This window comes from Patagioenas fasciata, chromosome 16 (genome assembly GCF_037038585.1).
Source record: "Patagioenas fasciata isolate bPatFas1 chromosome 16, bPatFas1.hap1, whole genome shotgun sequence".
Classification (NCBI taxonomy): domain Eukaryota; kingdom Metazoa; phylum Chordata; class Aves; order Columbiformes; family Columbidae; genus Patagioenas; species Patagioenas fasciata.
In genome coordinates, this window is record NC_092535.1 from 8052183 (window position 1) to 8076314 (window position 24132).

At 42.6% G+C, this 24132-nt stretch overlaps 3 protein-coding genes across 6 annotated transcripts in view; 2 read left to right on the top strand and 1 right to left on the bottom strand.

Moving 5' to 3' along the window:
- The window catches only part of DIDO1 (death inducer-obliterator 1), a 49944-nt gene extending 44573 nt beyond the window's left edge, over positions 1 to 5371 (top strand). For all 3 annotated transcript variants that reach the window (XM_065849610.2, XM_065849613.2, XM_065849612.2), the window contains one exon: positions 191 to 5371. In XM_065849610.2, the coding sequence (XP_065705682.1) occupies positions 191 to 3561 (3371 nt within the window). In that variant the 3' untranslated portion in view covers positions 3562 to 5371. The remainder of the gene's footprint in view (positions 1 to 190) is intronic.
- Positions 5372 to 6733: 1362 nt separating this feature from the next.
- On the top strand, positions 6734 to 12628 carry TCFL5 (transcription factor like 5). 2 transcript variants are annotated; one of them, XM_065849775.2, is made up of 7 exons: positions 6734 to 7037; positions 7236 to 8026; positions 8716 to 8902; positions 9488 to 9647; positions 10207 to 10453; positions 10857 to 10998; positions 11575 to 12628. In XM_065849775.2, exons 2-7 carry the CDS (start codon positions 7293 to 7295, stop codon positions 11692 to 11694), a joined length of 1590 nt encoding a protein of 529 aa, XP_065705847.1. In that variant the 5' UTR covers positions 6734 to 7037; positions 7236 to 7292; the 3' UTR covers positions 11695 to 12628. The 2 variants fall into 2 exon arrangements, with proteins under 2 accessions (XP_065705847.1, XP_065705848.1); XM_065849776.2 differs by having other exon boundaries at positions 7291 to 8026.
- A 72-nt stretch (positions 12629 to 12700) lies between these two features.
- Positions 12701 to 24132, bottom strand: part of COL9A3 (collagen type IX alpha 3 chain) — a 35187-nt gene continuing 23755 nt past the window's right edge. The window contains exons 23-32 of the mRNA XM_065849774.2: positions 23096 to 23149; positions 22266 to 22337; positions 18936 to 18971; positions 17664 to 17708; positions 17092 to 17124; positions 16579 to 16725; positions 15907 to 15961; positions 15204 to 15386; positions 14907 to 14984; positions 12701 to 13664 (exon numbers count right to left, since the gene is read on the bottom strand). Coding sequence (XP_065705846.1) covers positions 13489 to 13664; positions 14907 to 14984; positions 15204 to 15386; positions 15907 to 15961; positions 16579 to 16725; positions 17092 to 17124; positions 17664 to 17708; positions 18936 to 18971; positions 22266 to 22337; positions 23096 to 23149 — 879 coding nt within the window. The 3' untranslated portion in view covers positions 12701 to 13488. The remainder of the gene's footprint in view (positions 13665 to 14906; positions 14985 to 15203; positions 15387 to 15906; positions 15962 to 16578; positions 16726 to 17091; positions 17125 to 17663; positions 17709 to 18935; positions 18972 to 22265; positions 22338 to 23095; positions 23150 to 24132) is intronic.

Genomic DNA, 24132 nt, shown 5'->3' on the forward strand with positions numbered 1-24132 from the left:
ATAAAAAGTAAAGAAACATAGATGTGTATGCTTATGGACTACTGAAAATTGCCAATAGGTCATCTAATGGAATTTAGAAAAACTGTTATATTTATGACTTTTGTAGCTGCCACTATATAAAATAAGTTTCTACTGAAAGCATAATTAAAAATTAGGTTTTTACGTATACAATCTTTCTGTTTCCTTTCAGGTCTTGAGTCATCTCGGCCCAATTTAATTCTTGGATTGGTTATCTGTCAGAAAGGGAAACGTCCTGCAACTGGCATCGAAGCGGAAAAGATGGAGGAAAAGCGAAGCAGAATTCAAGCACATGAGGAAACCGAAATGTCACTGTTCTCTAAAGGGCCACTAGCTGCTTTGCAAGAGAAGAAAACTCCGAAGTACTCAATTTATTCAGGAGATTCAACTGTAAGCACGACACCACCTGGATCTCCTCCTCCACCTCCACCTCCGCTTCCCATTCCAGACACCTCAGCAGTTACACCTTCAGTATTAAAAATACTGTCCTCGATTAAAAGTGGAACCACAACTACGGTAGCACCACCAGTTTCAACTGCTGCTTCTGCAACCGTTACTGCTACATCTTCATCCTCCAAAACCGCCACACCTCTCGAGCACATCCTGCAGACGCTTTTTGGCAAAAAGAAAACTTTTGAGCCTCTTGCTAAAGATTCTGAAACTGTCCAGTCTTCAAATCAGGAAGGCCAAGCTGCTGCTGATGGAGGAATGTCGGCTGTTCCTTTGTTAGATCCCATTGTGCAACAGTTTGGACAGATGTCAAAAGACAAAGCTATAGAAGAGGAGGAGGATGACAGACCCTATGATCCTGAAGAAGAATATGGTCCAGAGAAAGCTTTTGAAATGCAGACTGGTGAAAGTGAGAAACGATATAATGTGGAAAAGTTATCTAATACAGCAGAACTAGAGGATGAGGCCTACGATCCAGAAGATGAAACTATCCTGGAAGAAGCAAAGGTGACTGTTGATGATTTACCTAACAAAATGTATTCAGACACTAAAAGCAGTTCTTCAGAAACACCTGCTTCGTATGTGCCTGATCTGTCTGCATCCTCCTCCTTGGTGGAACAGCAAAAAATGTTGGAAGAATTAAACAAACAAATAGAAGAACAGAAGAGACAACTAGAGGAACAAGAAGAAGCCCTCAGACAACAAAGAGCAGCTGTTGGTGTTTCGATGGCTCATTTTTCAGTGTCTGATGCTTTGATGTCACCACCACCAAAATCTTCTCTAATAAAAGGTGAATTATTCCATCAGGACCAGCAGGCTATGCAAAAAGTAGATCTACCTTCATCTTTAAACCAGCAAGCACAAGTTTTAAACCAAGGCTGTGACCCAAGGCAGAACAGAGACCCTCGACAAGCCAGAAGGATGGCCACGGAGACTAATGACAATGCTGATTCTCGAATGAAGCCACAGGTGGTACAAAATGAGATAGTCACAATTGAAATGGCTCCAGCAAGTTTCCCAAATGCTTTGCAGACTTCCCTTGGTATGGAAGAGAAAACTTTAATTTCTGCTGCTCAGCCTGGTTTTAGTGGTGATAACTGGGTTTCAAGTGAAACATCTTCTATGGTGTCCCAAAAAGAGGCATCTAATAGCAAATTTGAAAACACTGCTCAAGTTAATTTAGAAAACATGAGTCATGCAGCTTCTGGAGAACCTTCTATGTCCAAACCTTTACGTAAAGTGCTGCTTCCAACACCTCCAAGTACATCTTTCCAGCCTAATTTCTCCACATCAAATGACAGTCAGTCTTTGCAAGATATGCATCAAGTATCGTGGTCAAATGAGTCAAAAGAACTAATGGGAAGGGACTCTTTTTCAAATGCAATGTTTACTTCTCAGGAACAGGTAGCTGGTCACTTTGACCCAGGTCTTTCATCCATGCAATATGACGAACAGAGAAATCCTCAGTCTCATCAGTTTGTAGAACAAACTGAACCTCCATTAGTTCAGAGTGAGGGCGGACCTACCCCACAGCACTTTGAAGAAAACAGAATTGGACCTTCTTTTTCTTTGTCTGGGCAGAAGGGTGGGCCCCCACCATCGATGATGCTCAATGCACCCGGAGGACCTCCTGGACCTAATTTTAGAGGACCGGCACCACAGTTCTCTGAAGAGCATGGTTCTCCAAATAATGATGGACAAAGAGGACCTGCCTCTGGAAGATTTGGAGGTCAAAAGGGTCCCATTCCTTCTTTATTTTCTACACAACATGGACCACCATCTCTTTTTGGTGATAATAGGGGCCCGGCCCCTTCTTATCATGGTGTTCCAAGAGGAATGTCACCATCTCAGTTTGAAGATCATAGGGAACCTCACATGGAACAAAGGGAATTCTCAGATCCCCAATATAATGAAATGATGGGGCCTCCAGGACAGTTCGAAGGACCAGATCCACCTCAGTTTATGGGAAACCGAGGACCTTCGCCTTTTCCTTTTGGAGGTCAAAGACGACCCTCACCAGCTCCATTTAAAGGACAGAGAGGAGGCCCTCAGTTTGGAGGGCCAAGAGGTCCAGCCCCAAGTCACTTTGGGGGACCAAGAGGGCCTCACCCCAATCAATTTGAAGGGCAGAGAGGTCCAGCTCCAAATCATATGCCTGGTCCAAGAGGACTTTTGCCACAGCCATTTGAAGAACGGAGAGGGAGTCCACCACCCAGATTTTCCAACCAGAGAGGTCCAGCCCCACTCCAGTTTGGAGGACCAAGAGGAGCCGCACCTGCAATGTTTCCAGAGGAGAATGAACCTCCCCCTTCTAGATTTCATTTCCAAGGTCAGTCACCACAAGGTATGAAGTCAACCCCAAGACCACTCCTGGACCTTCCAAGCCATCCACCATCCCACAGAAAAGAGATGTGGGAGGAAGCTGGACCATCTACATCTCTTCCCAATATTTCTGGACAAGGATCTGAGTCAGAAGGACAGTGGTCAGCACCTGAGTTCCGAGAAGGCAAAAATCCTGAATTTAGAGGCCAGACATTTGAAGGGAGACAGAGAGAGAGGTACGAAGGAGGAAATAAAGACAAGGCTTTAGATCAGCCAGAGCCTCAGCAAGCAGATAATCGACAAGGTCGACCCTTTGAGGAAAGGCGAAGGGAGCGAGAACATGGCAGACCTTGGGAAAGAGACCGTGGCAGAAACTGGAATAGAGACAGGGACTGGGAGAGGCACAGAGACAAGGAATGGGACAAAAACAGAAACCAGAACAAAGACAGAGATAAGGATTCAGAGCGGGGTAAAGAATGGGAAAGAAACAGAGACCGAGAGAGAACAAGAACCAGGGACAGAGAATCCTACAGGAGACGTGACAGAGACCGATCAAGGAGCAGAGACCGAGACCGTGACAGGGACCGGGATCGCAGCAGGGAAAAAGACAGAGATCGAGAGAGAGATCGAGACCGGGACAGAGACAGGGGAAAAGATCGCAAAGATCGGAGCAAGAGTAAGGAAACTGGGAAAGAGACAAAGCCAGAAACACCGAAGGAAACTCCGAAGCCAACAGAAATGGAGGCTTCGTCTTCCACTAATCAGTCCTAGAAATAGGACTAGAAATAGGACTGATCATTTATAGTCCTAGAAATAGGACTGATCATTTATTTCCCATAAATAATAGACTTTTACAACACAGCAAGGACTGAGTCAACATCTGTATATACTGTATATTTTCACCTTTACAAAAATGCTGTTGTACAACTAGCCTTACGAAACATATGGACAAATTAGCAATTTTTGAACAACTGTGAATGAAAATACTCAAATAGACAAAAGGCAAGGACATACTGGACTTTCACTTGCTGCATTTTGTGCATAATGTTTTTCTTATACAAATTCACAGCATTACCTGTACTGAAATTTTGAGTTTTTTTCTACTTGCATCTTTATATTTCCATTTACAGTACCAAAATGGAAAAAAGTCTAAGAAGAGCATATTGCTTTTTAAGATTATAAAGTTATGTTTTCCAGTAACTTGAATTGTAATTTTATAAGAGAATTTAATCCAGACCTTAGGAGCCATACCTTTACATCTCATTGACGTGATTTTTTGGTGTCAACATTTTTCCCCAGCACACGCTTTGAACAAAGGCGTCCAACTGTTGCTGTCTTGTTTATTTTCCAGCAGAAGGGTCGTGTGTATTTAGGAGAAGGCTGCAGAAGAACACTGTTAATAATTAGTTGTGACTGACAGAGGATTTGAAAGTGGAATGTTTATAAGCTTCAAGTGCACTATCTCCCTTTTTATATCCAGGTATTTTGTGTTTCAGAATCCATCTGTTAAACATACAGCAAAGAAACAAAGTCGTCGTTAATTTTTTTTCATGAGGCCAAGGGGTTTTAAATGTCACATTTTTACAATTCTGTAATGAAAGAACATACCTGAGTAGCACCTTGATAACCAGTAAAACTTTTAAATTAAACCATCAGATGTTTATTTGAAAAAGGCTAAGACTACAAATGAATTCGTTACTAAAGGAAAGAAGTTAGTTAAATAGGCCACTAAATCTGTTACTTTGAACTGATTTAGTGAAGCATGTGTTTTTGGTTTGGTTTGGTTTTGCAGAATTTTACCATAGACTTAAGAAATACTCCCATTTGATTTTGCTTTTCATTCTGAAAGTGTTTTGCTCTTGAAAAAAAACCAACCCTGTCACTATTTTTCTGTTAGACCCTCCTTAGGCTGGTAGTACATATAAAATACCCACTGAAGATGTTACTGCATTAAGTTTGGTACTTTGTGGTGTTGTTCAAGAGAGAGGTTTTCCACTGTGAAATACATTTCATCGTACTTTTCGTCTATTCTTCAAGCATGCAATTCTAAAGTATAAAATAAAACCCCTCTTAATTTATTTCACCATGTAGATTAACAGTTGGGTAAATATTTTGATATTTTTTATAAAATAGTTTTGGAAATGTGAAATCAGATTCCTATAAAATTCGCATCTTGAAGACTAAGTGACAAGTAGCGTATGCTGTGTATCTCACTACAGATTTTACAGTTCATATTGGTGCATCTTGGAAGTCCTTAAACACCAAGGATTTGCTGGTTGAAATGGTCATCGGGGTTCGGAACCTGTAGACAAAATGTTAAAATGCAGAGAGCTGGTATTAAATGCAAACATCTTCTGTGGTGTAAGGTTTTTTTTTCCCCTAATGAGATGTTTCTAATTTAAAGACATACATAAAAGTATGCAAAAAAGTGTGTTTGTTTAGGTTTACTTGATAGAAATTTCTGTAAATTTTATTTTATATGGGCAAAATATATCCTGTACTTTAAAATATGGGACTTCACAGGTTTTTGTTACTGTAATTAGAATAAACATCTACAGAGAACTGTTGTCCTTTTCTTAAATCTGTATGTGCCTATTATTTTCCAAATACAACTTCTAAACAAGGCACAGGAGTCACTGCAAGAGACTGAGGGCACATGCGTTTCATTTCCTTATTATTTAACAGAGGACTGAAAACATCACTACCAAGTGATGAATTGTAGACATTCCAAAATTCATATGAAAATCTGTGCCTGTGATTTCCCTCTGGGTTCTGAAACGTTCCCTAATTCTGCTTATTTTTAAAAATTAGAATTAGTAAGTTAGTCATTTGTAGAGTTGACACCAAAAGACCTAAAGCAAATAAAAAATATTAATTCATTCAGGTCAGCTTTGAATTTAATAAAGACTGTGTTCACACTATTTATCAATTCCTTGACCTTTTTTATTTATAAAATAGATGTGTGGCTTTTCATCTTCTAGGAAACTCCTTTAGCACAGATCACTTTGGGGAATCTGTTGACGATTCAGCACAGTAAATTCATCCTCCCACAGATGGAGTGACAAAAAACAACAGCAGAGACCGACACTAATGACAGATTCTTTTAAACCACAGCTTTCTATAGTTCACAATGACCTGCACTTGGATTTGGCAGCAAGGCTCCTGCGTTCTGCACTGCGGCAGACAGTAAAACCAGGCTGAAGATAACATAATTTAACATCATTTAACTCAATTTACAGAGACTAAAATTGGTATTGGGTTATTATCATGCATTGCAAGAAAAAGGAAAATAATTCACTGGCTTCGATCAAACTTTTGATTAACATGAAATCACTATTTTCGGCTTGTCTGTTTGTACAGAGTTAACTTTCCAAATTGTAAATTTTTACATGAAAACCTGTAAAAGGTTTAAATATAAGCAGAAAGATGATTCCGTCTAGAATATAGTAATTTTATGCATTGTAAAGCAGACTCTACAGGATTCGAGGAGGGAAAAGTGTCTTATCAAGTCCAGCGTGCACAACGCACTTCTGCTTTCGTTTCTGGAGGAACATCACCGGCGTCACTTTCAGCGTAACGGGGCCCGAGGGTGCGAGATGGCGACATGAAGGACCCCCCCCGGCCTCTCGGCGCTTCCCCTGGACGTATCCTCACAGACCCCGCTCCACCGCCGCCGGGACTGGGCAGCACACAAACCCCAAGGCCAGGCCGGGAAGGCGGAGGCCGAGTGTCCATCGCGCCCCTGCCCAGGGCCCTTCCCCGCGGGGCGCCGGGACCACCAGAGACCCACACCCGCCATGGCGGCGGCGGGGGCGGAGCCTCCGCCTGAGGGCGGGGCCGGCACTGCCTGAGGGGCGGAGCCTCCGCCTGAGGGGCGGGGCGGGAGCAGCGCATGCTCACGGGCGGGCGGCGGTTGCGCGCGGCGGTTGGGGCGCGTTGGCCGGTGCCCGGAGCGTTGGGACGGCCTGAGGAGGCGGGGGGCTCCCGTTCTCCCCCACCTCTTCTCCGCCTTCCCTTTCTCCACCTCCCCTTCTCAGTCTTTCCGTCTCCCCCGCCTTCTCTTTCTCGCCTCCGCCGGCGGGCGTGGCGGAGTGGGGGGCGAGGTGCCCCCCCACCTCAAGGCTCCTGTCGGCCGGGGCTTGAACCCTCCGGCGTTCCCCGGGCCCCACAGGCGCAGGGGGCTCCCCTGAGGGAGGTTCAGGCCGCAGAGAGCCCAGAGCCGCCCGGCCCAGCCCGAGTGTTGGCAGGTGAAAGCCGTTTCTCGTGAGCAGCTGTGCTGGTGTTGGGGGTGGGGAGGTCACCTGGAGGGGGGAACACGGTGACACCGCCTAGCACTACACTGCCAGGAGCCTGTTCCTTGTCATATTGCTTCGTGGCCATGCAGAAGTGCAAGTTTTTTTGCCCCCCCACCCTTTTTTAATGGGTATCGCCGCTAATTCTTGCAGGTTTTGTGGTTTACTGTTGAAAAGAACCGTTGGTAACTGCTTAGGTTTACTGTAGTCATGTCAGGATCGGCCCCAGAGGAGCCTCAGACTTCCATTCCTCAGAGCACAGCTTGTGTTACCGACCCCGCTCCCGTTGCTGTCGGACCCGGAGGCTCAAGTGACGTTGCCTTTGGTGAGCACAATCTTAGCTTCACCACCACGGACGTCAGCCTGGTGGAGATGATGGAAATTGAGTATACGCAGCTGCAGCACATACTTTACTCACATACGGAGGCACAAGCTAGTGAAGGTGAAGTGGAAACTAGGCTTAATTCTTTCTCCTCCCTTGGTAATTCTACAGACTCCTCTCTGCACCAGAGCTCAGTGAGCGCCAGTCAGGAGGGGTGTTCATCAAACAGCTCTGGGAGCCAGGTGGTTTACCCAGTTATCTGTCAGTCGGGATTACCCTCTGACAGCAGTTTGCTAAGTTCAAACCCACGTTTAGGCTACACCGACTTTCAGGAGCTCAGAATGATGTTACTTAGCGAGTCGAACCTCCCTTTGAACCAAACAGATAAAACGCCCAACAGTGGCTCTGTAGAGGTCCCAGGACGCAGTTTAGTAAAAGTTAAACATGGTGAAAATTTTGGTGGGACGAATAAAGGAAACATACTTGTTGAAAATTCGGCACTGGCGCCAGAGCCTAGATCTAAATCTGCAGTCAGAGTTCGGTTGGAAGACAGATTCAACAGCATCCAGACAGAAAACCCCAGATGTCAAGAACCCCAAGAATCTGGAGTAACTCTTAACAAGTGTGTTGCAATTAATTTTAGTTTTTGTTGTTAAACTGTATATCATAGAGTTCAAAACTGGTTTTTCTAAACCTAAGAACAGTATTTTTTTTACTACATGAAAATGATGGGTTGGGCTTTTTTAAACTGCGCCAGTCAAACGTAGGTGCAGCTCTGCTGATTATACCCCCTGTGTGTTGCATAAATGGTCACCATGTAGTTCCAAAATTAATTACTTTACAACTTTATTCATGATAACAACATGTAATGTATATAGAGGTGAGAGAAGAACATTGCCTAGTTTTGACATGCGAGTTGCTAAAAGCAAAGTAGATTTTTGATCATAATAAATATTAAGAGCAATTGATTAGCATTGAAATGTGGAGGCCTGACTATAGGAAGAACTATGAGCAACAATAGTGTTTTACAGTCTGGCCCTGTACCTGTATTAGTGTGCTGATAAAACTTTTCATTGAGGCATAAAGTTGAATTGTTAGAGCACAGAATAAAATACCTTCTCAGCTAATTTTTTTTGTCCCTGAAGTAAGCAATATGGCAATAACAATGATTTCTGTTTATAGTAAATGAAAGTGGTTTCTTGCTGATAATTACCAAAGTATGTGTAGCTCTAAATTTTTCTGCACTTGTTTTCAAGTAGTCAGTCTGGTCTATTTTGTTGTTGTTGTTGTATTTTGATTTTTTTCTTTAAGTTTAGTAACATTGATTCGGCAGCCGTCAGAACTGATCGGTGTTCCTCTTCATCAGCAAGAGAACAAGTGTCCTGCATTAGGGAAAAATAAGACTGCACCTGCCACCCCTTCTTTACAGTTCACATATCCGTTATTTACTATGAACACGTGTTCTACTGCTGGAGGTGCTAATCCTCCACAAACACAGGTACGTCATTACCCGTCAATCACTAGTGGCACTCTGCTAATTTCAAATTATTAGTTAACCTCTTAGGTGTAATATAATTCTAAAGGTTTGTGTTGAAGTGTGACTTCATTGAAATAGGGATGATCAAAATGATCTGTAATGCAAATTATTTATTCTTATGTCAAAACCATTGAAAATACTTATTCAAATTAATCATTTGGCATGTATAATAACGTGCACCCAGGTGACGACGAGGAGGTCATTAGATTAGATACTTTTTTCCTCGGGTTTATCAGTGTATCTTCAGCTTCATTTCCGCGAGACGAACAGACACTCAGTACCATTTTCTATGGTACCTTTTTTTGTCATTCTTTTTGATGAAAAAGGTTTTTTGATAGCATGGCAGTTGAAAATGTCAGGGGTATCGCAGAAAGATTAATCGGTCTGTCAAAATCCTGTGGTTGTGTGCAGAAGTAATCGAGATTTATTGTGATACAACACATTGAATCACGGGGCTAAAACTTGGGAAATTAGCATGAAGATATCAAAATAGTCTCTTTTTTATGTGTATAGTCCTTTTAAGTGTTTCCTTGTTGGTTTTCACAGACCTCTGGAACATCTTGCACTATTTTGGAAGCTGCCAAACATCAGGACCTGGGGATTCCCAAGACATTCTCTTTCTGCTATCAGGAAATTGAATCCACAAAACAGACAGTAGGTGCTATGAATAAAGCTTTGCCTGAGGAAGTCTGGATTAAAGTTGGAGGTAAACCATTCATCATCTTTTTACTTTGCTTTCTCTTGGCCTTCAAATCTACATTTTTTTCTGGATTTCTGTGGTTTTGTTAGAATAAATTTGATTTTAGTGAATCATATGACATGGGTTTTATGTCTGAGATGTACTATAGGCAATATGGGACTCCAAAAAAATTCAACATCTATGATTGTAGCTGTACATTGAAAATTGTTTAGCGCTTCCAGCTTGACATGAGAAAACCTGAGGTTGCAAAGTACCTTGGAAAATTTGGGCTTAGAATAAACAACTGGTTTCTTTCTACACTTTCTGACCCCAAAGTTGATATAGCAGATCCAGTCAGAATAAACTGAAGAGCATTTAAGGGATGGCCTCACATGCTCATGAAAGGTTAGGTGGATTTTGAAAGAGCAGGCAGATGGAGGTGTGCTACTATAAAAGTCGATGTAGGTTGGCAGTAAAGCTTCAAAGATCATGTCACATAAGTGACCAAAAACAATTTTTCCATTATCAATATTTTCAGTGATTAGTGGGAGAGTTATAAATAGGTTCTTCTTTTTGTTTTTCCAAGAAGATACCTTATGCAAGCAAGCAATAAACAGGAGAAGTTGCAGCCGAGTAAACCCATCGGATACAAACATTGATCGCAAACCTCTTAGCGAAATTCAGAATATGTGTGATGACAGCCAGAGCTCTGTGTCTGCCCAGGGAACCTGGCAGGCGGCACAACCCGGGGCGAGCGTGCAAATGCAGAGTGTGACACAGGACGGGGTCGCCCAGCGAAGGGAAAGACACAACCGCATGGAGAGGGACAGGAGGTAACTTCCGTGATAAGTGGCAAGATAAAGTTTTTGAGGCGTAAAATACTTATACTGTAATACTCCTGTCAGTAGCCAGAGTAAAATGTAAATTTGACATATTTTGTTTTACCTACAAGAAAAAGCAGTGCAGGTGGTGAGGGTTTGGTGGCGGTAGAGAAAAGAAATACGTATGTTTCATTGTGGTTGGTTTTTTTTACTCTATTTCAAAACATTTAACCAATTCTGTGAAGATAAGGTAGCCTGGGTATAACGTGACTGATATACAAATATCAAGCTTGTAGCAAACAAAAAGAAGTCTCTGCAGTCAGTAGTTATGTAGCGCCTGTGAGGAGTCTTCCTTTTTTCATGGTTTTCATTCCCTCTCACCCATCAGTACAAAACCTTTTGTTTTTATCTGCAGGCGCAGAATCCGGATTTGTTGTGATGAGCTGAATCTCCTGGTCCCGTTCTGTACTGTCGACACTGATAAAGCAACAACTTTACAATGGACAACCGCGTTTCTGAAGTACATTCAGGAAAGGCACGGCGACTCTCTGAAACAGGTTTTTAAATCTAATTTCTTTTTTGTTCTTGAGAGAGTATGAAATGTTTTTACACTAAAAGTATCTGGAATGCTTCTGCTTAATGCTGTTTGTGAAGGACCACTGTATCATTGAAACTTCTTTTAAAAATGTTGTGGGGTTTGTTTTGTTGTGTTTTTCTTTAACTAGCTGGTTCAGTTCAGTAGTATGAAACCATAAGCTGTCCTCAGGGTTTTCAAAACAGATTTTTGTTTTTTAGCTTAGCCCAATTCCTGAGTATCATACTGGCTGGACACCAGTGTGAATTGAAGTCCTCTTCAGCCATTCCCTCCTCTCCTCTTAATTTTCTCTGTTTCCCACATTTCACGGCATTGTCTTCTAGTTAGTTTTCATGAACTAGTAGTTAAGTGATGGGTCTGGCTCTGCTGAGTATCTTCAGAGAATAGATGGAGTGTGTAGAGGAAAACCTGCTTGTCAAACACTGCAATGGCTCCTCAGCGTCTCCTGTTCAAGGTCTATTAGGGATTTTTTAAGACATTAGTGAAACAAAACCATACATCTCATTGTTATTTATTTTTTTTGTATTTTGATTTTTAGGAATTTGAGACTGTGTTCTGTGGTAAAACAGGCAGGCGACTAAAAACAGCACGATCAGACTCATTTGTAACGTGTCCAATGCAGGAAAACACGCACAGCTATGGAGACCAAGTAGTCTGAACTGCCCGCCTTGAAGCGTATGACAAGTGTGGCTTAATTAACAAAGGCCTATTTTATTTTACATGCTGAATATGAATTGCAAAATAGAACTTGTAAAAATATATAAATAGAGCTTTAAAGAAAACATTCTTTGTTCAAAATGGAAATGAAAGTTAACTACCAGCAATAGCAATCATTGCTCTGTTAAAAGGGCTTTGATGCCAGAAGCTGCAAGAAAATGTCGTGACAGCCAAGTATTTTTCCCTTTTAGTTATTACAAATATGTTCATTTTGGTTTTGTGAGTTTTTTCTTTTTTTTTTGGTTGTTGTTGTGTGAGGTTTTGTTTTTTTTAAAGATCTAATACAGTTGTAGAATAGTTGTAGAATGTCAGTCCTGTTCTTTTAATGACTAGATGCAAATGTAATTTTCAAGTGTAAAAAGAAATTAAAGTTAGCTATTAATTATAATGCCCTTTTTTTTTCCATTAAAAATGTAAATGTTATATTGGTTAAGTGCATAGTTTTGAAACTGTGCTGATCTTATGAAGTTCATTTGCCGTATATATTTTGACATACTTGGCCCCGAAGAGCAATACAATGGTGTTAGCATTTATTTTAAATACAGCGCTGTTTTTAATGTCTGTCACACAACTGTCCAATAGTTTCTTGTGTTGTTACTTTAATCCGAGAGTGGCATATTGTAAACAGATTATTTAAATGCATAAACTATTTTCATATTTAAAGATTTATATGACTCTTCTTTGTTCATAAGCTTTAGTATATAGAGCAGAAATAGAATAGTATGTGAGCTGAGAGTGGTTTTATTTTGGTTTTTATATAGATGATGCTAGCAGGTTTTGAAGTACAAAAAGGTGTCTCAAAATAAATAGTGTTTTAAATCACGGGTATGGGCAATTTTGCAGCAGTTTATTTCCAAACAATCCTAGTAAAACCAGTTCTGGGGAATGGAGTTCAGCCGAGTTAATTTGGGGTGTTTAATGACACTTAGAACATCACAAAGAAAAGGTTAAAAAAAAATTCTCCTTTTATTTTTACAACAGTTCATACAGGTGTTTTGGGCCGGACTTTAAAAGAGCATCTTGTCTTATTTGGGGTTTCATTCACACTTACTGTGCAAATAGCTTCAGTAGAGGTGGTGAAAATGCTGTTACTTGATTTCCTTTATTATCATATGGAAATCTACAAAAATTCTCCCCTGTAAATTAAAATATATACATTACACCTTTTGCAGAATTTGATTGCAAGAGGATTACTATTAATATTTACTAATCTTGGCAAATATTTGAGGTGCAATCTGAAACCTGACAATTGACAGCATATACATAAGCTATGGTCTTTACTTGGGCCAGAATGTTAAGATATTAGAATATGGGATATTTAAATGCCTCATTTTCACTGATTTAATTAGCAGTTGGATGCCTGAACACCTTAACAACACGTGTCTTGTGCAAATTTGTGAAATGTCATGATCTTAGAGTTACAGGTATGATGGTAAAAAAGGAACAACACTTTCTCTTGCAGGTCTTGTGAACAAAGGGAGAAAGGGAAGGTGAGGTTGTTTAGCAGTAAAAATGCTGGAAAATATTTGGGGGGAGGAGAAAAATACTCATACAGCATCTTTTAATTAAAGTTTTCGTCTGCTGCTTGCTTTTTCCTAGAACTGTGTCAAAGTCTCCACTTTATAGAACAGAAGGAACATCTGTCCATTTACCACTAGGAGGATTCTGTCTGTATTCTTACAATGCAACATTTATTTAAATATTCAGTCACTTCTCCACTTCTTGTACTGTTGGTTTATGATTTTTTGGAGGTCGATGCTCCCACAGCTCCCATACAAGCCGACGTGTCGCATATTCCAGGAGTTCCCTGAGCTCCAATAGCACCGGGAGTACCGGGATCCCCCGGCAGACCAGGTTCACCCTGAGCACCATCACGGCCGTTTTTAGTAATTCCAGGTACACCGGGTGGTCCTAAACAAGAAGGAGAAAAATATTACATTAATGATTTCCTTTCTTTAAAAAAAAAAATATAAATATATCTATACTGTGTGTTACGTTTAGAGTTCTTAAAATATTTTAAGTGTCTCTACGTCAGACTTGTTGTGGCCTTATTGAGTACAAGGTGTTGAATAAATTTAGCCTGAATCTGAAGTATGTTTTTTGGATTTTGTGAACTATCTTGGCATTTTGACTTCAATTACCTCCGTAGAGTCAAAGGCGGAACTTTAGTGTTGTGCTTTTGTCACCACATGTGTCTGGTCTGACTTTTGCTGTTTGCTGTAGAACTGGATTCCATCCCAGAACTGCCTCATTAGCGTAGGACTCCATGAATAACACCAAGTAACTTGTAACTAGAATTATTTTACGTCGTCCCTGAATACTTTGAATATTTTTTCCTTCAGATGCCAAACATAATTCACAAAATGCTAATTTCTGTAACAGCAAGCTACTGAAGCTTTCTTTAATACTTTAAACTATTCTTCTGTCTCCCTGAGGGACAGCTGTATCAGCTGGTGTATAAACCCGCATTCCTCTCTTAATTGTGATAGAGACACAGTGCCTGATCCTTTTTGTTCATCTAAATGATAAACTGCATCTACTGTTAATCTCCTTACATTGCATGAGTAGGACAAATGCTCTCAATATCTAATTTGTGAGATATAGCCTCTTTCTACGTGCTTCAGGAAAGAAAACATTTATGGATTAATGCAATTATTTCATGGAAGAATCTTAGACAACTGGGTATAAATATTCTGGGTTTATGAAATTACATAGATGCAAAGCCTGATTTTGGTGCCTTTAACTTAATCACTGCGCAGATATAATAGCAATTAGAAAAGCTGCTTTAATAGGTGAGCAAAAGAAAGAATATTATTTGAGTTTCTAACAGATACTCATTAATTTGCATAAATTAATCTCTGAATACTTATCAAAAGAGGATCCATGACTTCAGGGACTGGGATTATAGCCAGGTACAGAGCAACACCGCAGTACTTGCTACATCATTACACTAGGAAGTTTTATTTGTTTCTGGTGCAAAGAAATATTGTCCCTGATTTCTCTGGTTTGATCCAGAAGCATGAACTGAATTTTGGAGGACCCTACTATAAAGATTACAGGGACAAATTGTATATAATATACTGCCAACGATACACAGAGCTGTCCCTGTTCAGCCTTAAGTTGTGGTTTATTATGTTATTTGCACAGCCTTACCTTGAAGTCCTTGATCGCCATCAGGCCCATCGATACCTTGACCAACGGGTCCTTTATCTCCCTTTTCGCCAGTGTCACCTTTAATCACAAAGAGACAATTTCAACAATGAGTTGTACTCAAAATCCTCAGGACACCACTGGTGTCTTTCCTTACACTGCATCCCTAAAGATCCTAAACTGCCCTCTAGAACTCCACTGGCTGCCCAAGCCCTGATCTTTTCTCCTCTGCTGAAATTAGTACAAGTTTGCAATTGATTTCAGTGGGCATAAAAGAGGAGGGGGTTGGTTTAGTCTTACCGCGGGGACCAGGATCACCGAGTTCTCCTGTTGGCCCTCGGTACCCGGGGGGACCGCGAGGACCGGGGTGCCCAACACTCCCCGTAGCTCCGGGAGGACCCGGGGGACCCGCTGGCCCAGGACGACCCGTCATTCCAGGAGACAATGGCTTTCTCAGGTTAGCAGCCAACTGTGCAATTTGATCTGAAAAGAACAATTACAAACTGTCTGACATTTTCACTCTTTGCTTGGCCGTTCGACGTCTGCCACCAAGTGCGAGAGAGAAGCTGAAATCCGAGTGTGTGACAGTAAAGCAGAGCTGGGTGCTTGGGCAGGTCCTGCTCCCTGCCGCTCCTGCACACTTGCCACTTCTGGCAGAAGGAAACATTGAATCTGGAAGATTTTGATCAGAAATCTGCAGGTTTTTAACCCATTGATATTTCCTGTTCCCTAAACCACTTTAAAAGATGTCAAGTATTCTAAAAAATTATTATTAAATAATGAAAAGAAGTTTTTCGAAACAAGCTTTCCGAGTTTAACTTCACCCCAAATGGCAAAAATAACCAAATGCAGAACAGTAACTTCAAAGAGAAGACACTACTCAATGTATTTTTTTCTTATTAAGACAAAAATAACACATCTTGGAGGCCACCCTATGCTCAGGATCTGCTCATCTTCAGTTAAACATGGTAATTAAACTCAGTTTTCTCTCAGTAATACTCACCGTTTATCATTTCCCCGCAGAGTTCTCTTATATGTTGTTCGCTGGCCTCTTTGCCCTGCAGTTAACAGAATAATTTGTTGTTATACAAACCACATTATTGACAGAAGTTTCAGGACATGAAACACATTTCCAGCAGCTCAGTGAGAAGCACAAGATCCCACATGAAGAGGAGTGGGTTTTTTTTCCCCTCTTTAAAAGACAATGGCTTTAATTCAGAACCTCTATCATACTAATGGCAGAGATCAATTTTAATGTTAGGCCAGATACTTATTCTGGGATTTGTTTGGTCTCTCCTGAGTGATGAAACATGAGCTCTGGATCAAGACAGAAGAGGTCTAACATTTAAAGCATTGAACAGGAGTTGTATTTTTAAATCACCAACTTCTAACTCACTTTTGTAATGAGCACAGTGCCTTACAGCCTCATCCAATGGACACAGATAATCATTTTTATATCAGTGTGAGAGAAAATTAATTCTCCAGAACATGCATTCTGGGTAACTTTAATTCTGAAGCTTGCAAACTTAATATTTTTGCACTGGTAAACAGTTGATGCAAGGCCATTAGCCTCCATGCATGCTCACCTTATTTTTTTAATTGCAACCAAAATCTCTGATCCATTTATTCACTTTAGAGACTCCCTGACCGTGGCCCAGAAGCAGATCCCACTTACCGGGGGCCCAGGTTTTCCTGTGATGCCGGGAACACCTTGTTCTCCCTGGTGGCCCATGGGCCCTGGGAGTCCTGGGATCCCCGGTACTCCAGCTGTGCCGTTAGGTCCTTGGACACCTTTAGGACCAAGTTCTCCTCTTTTTCCTGGCTGTAATGAAGAAAGAAAACAAAAAAATCACTTAAAACAGAAGATATGGTCCATTCTCTTCTCATGGGGATTAGTTAAGCCTTTCTTCAGGTTTCCCTGACTGGGCTGACAGCGTACGGGTCTTATATCGTATGGGTGGCTTTACATGTATAGGTCATAACAGGAGTCCTTGCTACAGCAAAATTATCACACATATTTGAATGTTCTGAATGCCACAAAAAAAAACCTCACAGTCATAGATTTTATAGCGTGCTTCTAGGAAACAAGGCCAGAACAGAGTTTATGGAGATACATCATCAAAAGATGTGATAAGCACGTTTCCTTCCAAACCTTCCAGGGCATGAGCCCACAATGTCTGACACCTACCTCTCCTTTTTGGCCAGGGGGACCAAAGGGACCCTGTTAGAAAGAAAAGGGAAATTAAAAAAAAAAGAATGATCCATTTGGAAAATGCACATCTAAAGCCAAATCTCCCAAGCTCTGGGAAGTGCTGAAGACATGTACATGGCACCCGATGGGCTTTTCTGGCAAAGGGGCCAGGAATGATAGCAGGATCCTGGAGACCAGACTCATCCCTGGCACAACAGGGAGATGTCCCTGATGCCACAACGCAGCTCCAGGAAAGCTGGGTAATTCTTGAGATGAACCAAACCCCCTGTGGACAGAGCAACGTTGACTACTCTGAGGACCAAAATGAGGGGTGAGTGCTGATAGCCCCAGCTCTGCACAGGCCACATCTGGGGGGTCCTGGAGACAAGAGGAGAGCTGATCCACACCGTCAGGCGGGTGGAGAGGCTTGGATTGCCCTCTCCTTTTCACAGCCAGCAGGGCTGGAGCTCTTGGATGGTTAATTCTGACTGACCATGTTAGTTCTTCATGGTTCTCTAGATCCATCTGTTATTTGAGGAGTCAGTTCTACTGAATTCCAGGACACCCACCAGTTCTCCTTTGTCGCCTGGGAGGCCGTCTGCTCCAGCAATGCCCTGAAAGTGGGATACCAGAATTAACACCGCACCTGCTGTACACAAAGATTATTGACAATACGGCTCACTCTGAGACATGGATAAGCTCAGCTCCTGAGGGAGATGGGGGCATTTTGCAGTTTATACAGCTGCTGCAGCAAAAGCAAATTCTCTCTTCCCAAAGCTGAACCCTGTCCCACTCAGCCTCTGACATGAAGTGTCCAGAATGAGACTTTTTACAAATTTCTTACAGGGAATCTAAATTTCAGGTTCCCCAGTGCCAGGTCTCACAGAAAACGTGTTCAGTGTCCAGTGTGACTGTGTCCTCGAGGTTCCCTCAGTGGAAAGAGTCACCTGCAGAACAGCTTCATCCCACAGTGAGGACCATCCCTCTCTGGGGACCCTAATGCAAGGGTGCCCAGAGCTCTGCTGACGTTAATTTTACTAACCACGACAAGGAGCATCAGTTTTGGGATCATGTCCGTTAAGCCGATAGCAGCGCGAGCAATTTGAGCACTGCTGGGAGTGACACGAATCGCTGTATCCACCACCACGGGCGGCGCTTCCCACGCCAAATGCTCTGCGTCAGAGCTGCCTTATTACACGGCAATTAGAGCAGATAATGAGCATTGTTACAATGACTCTATGGCTTTAGAGAGGAAGTTATTTCAAGAGAAATGCAGGTTAGGTTAGTAACTTTGCCTTAGCAACAAAGCAGGGACCACACAGACACTGGGAAACAAAACAAGCAGCGATTGCTGGGAAAGCACACGTTTTCTGCAAGAACACGGTCATATATTTGATAAAAACTGGCTCAAAAGCTTATCACTGAGATTAATCCAACTATGGAAGTTAAGCAGCAAAAAGTAAAAGATTAAATTAGTCTATTAGTGTGCCAGGCTTTAAGGCTGGAACAAATCCTAGTCAGATGATGTTTAGTGAAAAGCTGCGCTTCTAAACTTAATTTGGAGGAATATGATGCGAGGAGCTCATATGCAGCATCCCTTGTGGTTACAAAATACACAGCAAGAGTCTCGCATTTTTATCCCAGCATTTTCACGTGTCTCCATTAGAATGGCTACATTTCTTTTGCCAACACAGGAAAATCGGTACCAAAGAGGTTTCTGTTGGTGCCTGCTCCACAATATTTTCATTTGAGGGAGGAAACGCAGTTTGTGTTGTCAAAGGCTGTGCCTAAGGTACAGTTTGAATGCCTCTGCTGACTACAGCGTGGTAGTTGTCACTTACCTGGTTACCTTTGGGACCAGGAACACCGGTAGGACCCTGAGAATAAGGAAAAGAAAGAAGGCAAATGAGCTCAAACTGTTGTTTTCCTGTGAATTCCTGGTGCGGTCAGACATTCACTCACTCAGCAAGGGGCTGAGAATTAAGTCTCCCAACTGCCAAGTAGGAGGGAGCCAAATCTCATTCATACATCTCAGAAAGAAGAGATTTTAAGCATCCTTTCTAGTTCTGGGGCACTCTCTGCAGTCAGGGGTTTGTGCTGTGGGACGGTTTCTCACGCTGGCCTTTGTCACACCATCCTCCTCAATTACCTAAATACAACCACAATGAATTCTGGGCTTGTAATCCTAGAGGGTTTTTTTTTACACCTGTTCCACAAAATCAATTTTTCTCATCCATCCCAGGGGCAGGAACTCTGTTCTACTTCTGCCCCTCTGCTTTTTGTTATTGTCATCTCACAAGCATGACCCACATAGCAATTTTACAAATTCACAAATTAAACGATGAGGTCCAGGATGAGACTGGTGGGTGATTGATCTCTGCCTTTCACACGTGAAGATGCAAGGAGGAGATTGGATTTACGGTATAAAATGGACCAGAATATTTTTGTATTGCAGAGGCGAAAAGTCAGGATGTTTTTTCAAGGCTTCATTCGACCGTCAGTTTTCCTGAGGATTTGGAGTTAGATGCTCCTGACTTTGAGAACCACAGAACAACACGGCCACAGGAATAAAATACATTTAGATGATGAGTTGATTATCACCCTTATCAACTCGAAAAATCCTTCCAACTTAACTCTACCTGTCCAGCATTCACAGAGAGGACAGGAGATGTTTTCGCCCATTCTGTGACTTCGGATTTAGCAGAGCCAATGAGAAGTTCAAGAGAACTCCAGGTTTTTTTCTCTACTGCAAAATCTACATGGGAAACCCAACTATTTTGCCCTTCAAAGAAGATTTCTACAGCACATTCATCAATCTGACATCTGCAAACTGATCTTTTTTAATAACTACATCTGGAGATTGCTCATCAGAACAGAATCTTAGAGGAGAACAAGCACGTATAACAAGGACACGTCATTTTGGTCAAGCACTGAATAAGTTAAAAAAGAGTGGATTTCTACTGAAGAAAAATAATTCTTGACAAAACAGACAATGGAATGTTCAAATGCAAGAATGGCTACAGCTATTTAGAACTCCCATTTTATGTTTGCCGAAGGCAAAGGCAACATATTCTTTCCTGAATATCATCTAGATTTATACCTCCATCTTCACAGAGTCCCAAGGCTCCATGAAAGTTTATGGCATTAAAACTCAGCTCAGTCACCAAAGAGTGTGTCCTGCGAGGAACAGGCCCTTAAAGAAAAGCTTGGCCCACAAGATTTTGATTCAAAAGTGTGTAATTCCCAGCAGGAACGGGTGACAGGACTTCAGGGCCAGCAGCTCCAAATCCACCAGCCATCCTCACATCTGCATCGTTCCATCAGTTAAATACAACCCACACTTTTCACCAAGCATCTGGTGATGCCACCGATATGGAGCTGAGAGAGACATCGCCCCAGGTTGCTGCTGCCATCCAGAATCCCCAGGAATTTGACCTTAATAAAAATCTTTAGGAAAAATATTTGCCTGTTGCTACCTCAGTCAGCAATAACAGCCAAGTCCTTCCCCTCCGCAATACCCCACATTCCAACAAGGTGGATTATATATCGTCTCAATGCTATTTATATCTTATGGTCAAGTACACTAAACTTCCCGTATATTTCATGCAAGAAAATACACTTAGTGACATACTGGTTTATATTCCTGGCCACAGTCATCCCAAGGACTGTGAAAAAGCATATCAGTACCTGTGAACTCAGGCTTGCAGGACTTCTTTTTTTTTCCTAATTAAAAATGTCACAGTTGGTTTCAGCAGAATGTGATGGGTGAGCTGGACCCCTGGAATTGCATTGATCCTGTATTTGCAGATCCTCTTTAGACGTGTCAGGACCAGCAGGCTGGGCTGGCAATACAGCAAACAGGGTGGCATCTGCTGTGCTCTGTGTCCCCCCAGCAGATGCCACCACCCCCCAGCAGCAAAGGCTGTTTCCTTAACGTGTAAAGACACAGTCTGAGGTTTTAGGGTCTTCCCAGTCCTGATCTTGCACCCATTAATAAACACAGAACCCGCAGTGCTGGTTGCTGGCACAGCCCTCACTGCTGCACCGACACGGACGGTGGGACGTGGGGTTGTGACTGACACCGGTGGGGTTGTCACCGACACCAGTGGGACATGGTGAGTGGGTGGAAAATATTCTCAGAACCAGGTGGAAATTCTCCAGCATTACCCAAAACTGCTCCAGCACATTTTCCTGGGGAAAGCTGCGAACAAGCCGGGGTGTTAAGGAACAATCAGCAATTACATCTCAGAGTAACCACACAACTTCAGAGCCAGAAATAAAACCTATTTCTTTTTTTCTTTAAGCAGGACATTTTCCCTCCCCCTCTGGACACTGAGCTGCTCTGTGCAGGGGCCTCTTCCCCTCCCAACACACATTTTTCACCGTGGCAAAACCCAGGAGCCCACAATAACCCTCCTGTTCCACATTCCAGGCTCACAGTCCCTCCAAGGGGGTTTTTGAAACCTGCCTGGAGCCGGCACAGAGGGCCATTGTGAAACCCCCTGTGCCGCTGCGATCGCTGACACAGAAACTTCACCTTCAAGCTGGAGTCGAGGGAGCCGGCAAACACACGGCTACTGTTCTCAGCAAACCCCGAATAAATGTCGTTTACTTTGCCCTGCTGACTTCTTTAGAAGGAGAGTGAATTCATTTAAATAAAAAGTGGCGTTTATTCTGAGGCACGGTGCCCAGGTGTGCTGCTGTTCAGAAAGAAAAATCACTGAGGAAACTGTGATTTTAAAAAAGCCAGAAACCCAAATCAAGCATCTGAATGACAAAAGTGGGTGAAGCAGCTCTGCTGTGCTCATGGGGAGCAAGGTTTTGGTGAAATCAGCGTACAGAGCAGGAAAAACACCCAAACATAATCTCTTCCAGCTGGGAGAGGATCCTGAAATCTCTTTCAAACAATCCATCCTGTCTGAAAATAGTGGGAGTTCCTGAACTGAAACAAGGATGGGAATGGAAGAGTTGGGATGCACAAATCTGTCACCTGCCGTCAGGTCTGTCATGGGCAGGCAGCAAACTCAGGTTTTGGATGGGGCCACCCCGTGTACCCCGCTCTGACCTGCTCCGGTTTGCTGGGCTGACATCAGCCACAGTGTTTGGTGCCTCGTTACACTCTAATTTCACATCTCTTCAACAAGAATTGGTTACAGATGTTTTCTCCTTACCCTGTCACCCAGTTCGCCACGAATTCCAGTGGGACCGGGGAGGCCGGGCTCCCCGCTGGCACCTTTGGGACCCTGTTAGGAAAAACAATGAAAAAAAAGAGCTACAACTTAAAGCACCAGGAAACCTTGTGTGTCTTGACATTCCGAAGTTCACCAGTCTCCATAACACATTCAACAGGGCAATTTTCCTCAGTTCTCCTCTCTCCTTTTTCCCCCAGGACCTATGGACCACTTGTTGGTTGCTGGTACCACTTGTGTTGGTCGGTACAGCCCCCTCTGACTCCCGTCCCCCACATTTCAGCCACCTACCAAAGCGCTCCAGCTCTTGGCTTGCCCAGGTCTTTTGCTGATATTAGAATAACAATTAAATATATTTTAATATTAATAAAATCTCATCTGTGACTCCTGACTGAGTGATGCTCCCAGAAGGTTGGACCCTACGCTGGTTTTCAGCCAGTTTCACTGGGGAATGGGGACTGGTTGTGAACACTCCCTTGGTAAGGGGAGGAAGAAATATGAGCATCCCTCCATGCAACAGGAGGGAAAAGGAGTTCACTGAGACACCCAGGCTAGAAGTGTCTAGATCGAGAAGAAATTAAGGCATCTTTACACAGGTCAAACTCAAACTCTTCTTTTTCAATCCAATATCATTTGCTCCAGCAGGCAGCTCGTTGGCTTTGTGCTCTTTCTACCGCACCGTGTTAATAATGGTGTCAAACTGGTTCTGGCAAGTGGAAAGACATTTCTTCCCATCACTCGTCCTGCTAGAGGTTTGCAGAAAACAGCAGCCTTAACATGACACACGTTAAACGACCCCATCAGATACCAACCTGGAAACCTCTGACACCGGGGGCTCCCGTCGGGCCTTGAAGACCAAGCGGTCCCTAAAAAAAAGAAAGATAAGGGGAAGATTTAGGGCCAGGGAAGGGACTTGTATAATCAAATTAGCACATTTCTAGCAGAGGGCAAGCACGCAGCTCAGTGCTGCAGCAGCCGTCGCCCGCTGGCATTGCTGATGGACCCGATGAAGTGCTGTAAAGTGGGGCTTGGCGTTTACTGGGCTTTATTAATATTGTTATTATTAGGAAAAAGTGCTTATTTGTATCTATTAATGCTTAATGACATACCATACTCATAAATAGTAAAAATCAATGACAGTAAAAAGTGGTAGCACGATAGAGCGTAGACAATACACACTAAAGGGGCTTTGCTATCCCAATATTATGCTTTTAATTGATCCAATTGATTCTGCAAGAAACTGCTGTAAAACACACACTGCCTGCACTCAGACATGAAAAATGGCAATTGCATCCACTTGCTTTGGCACATTTTGTACTTGCAACGCAGAAAAAGGCAATTTCTTGTGCTGTTAGCGAGGGTGCTTTTCAGAGCCCGGCTCACCAGACAGAACATGAACGTTGCCATTAGGAGTCTATTGCTTTCTACAGAGAAAAACCACATATGCGATAAAGATCTTGGGTGAAAAAAAAAACCGACCCTTAAAGTAATTTAGGCACTGAAATCCCATTTTGTAAAGCATCTTCTTGAAAGAGATGCCTTGGGCAAAGTTGTGCCTCGTTTCACAGCATCTCTGCTGGGCGCAGCATTAAGGGACACAAATAAACTCCCAACCAGCCACTGCAGGCAGAAGATAAATCAGCACTGACCGCCCAACATAGCCCAGAAACCAGCTCTGCCAGCCTGCAGTGCAGCTGTGCCTTCAAATGCCATCCGTGTTTTTGCCCTAATAGTCAGCCCTACAAATTCTCCCTGGTACCTGAACACCCACTGCCTCTTATATTTTTTTTCTGGTCATCGTGAGGAGGAAATCCTCGTGCTTCGTGTGACTCCATATCCAATCTAAAGC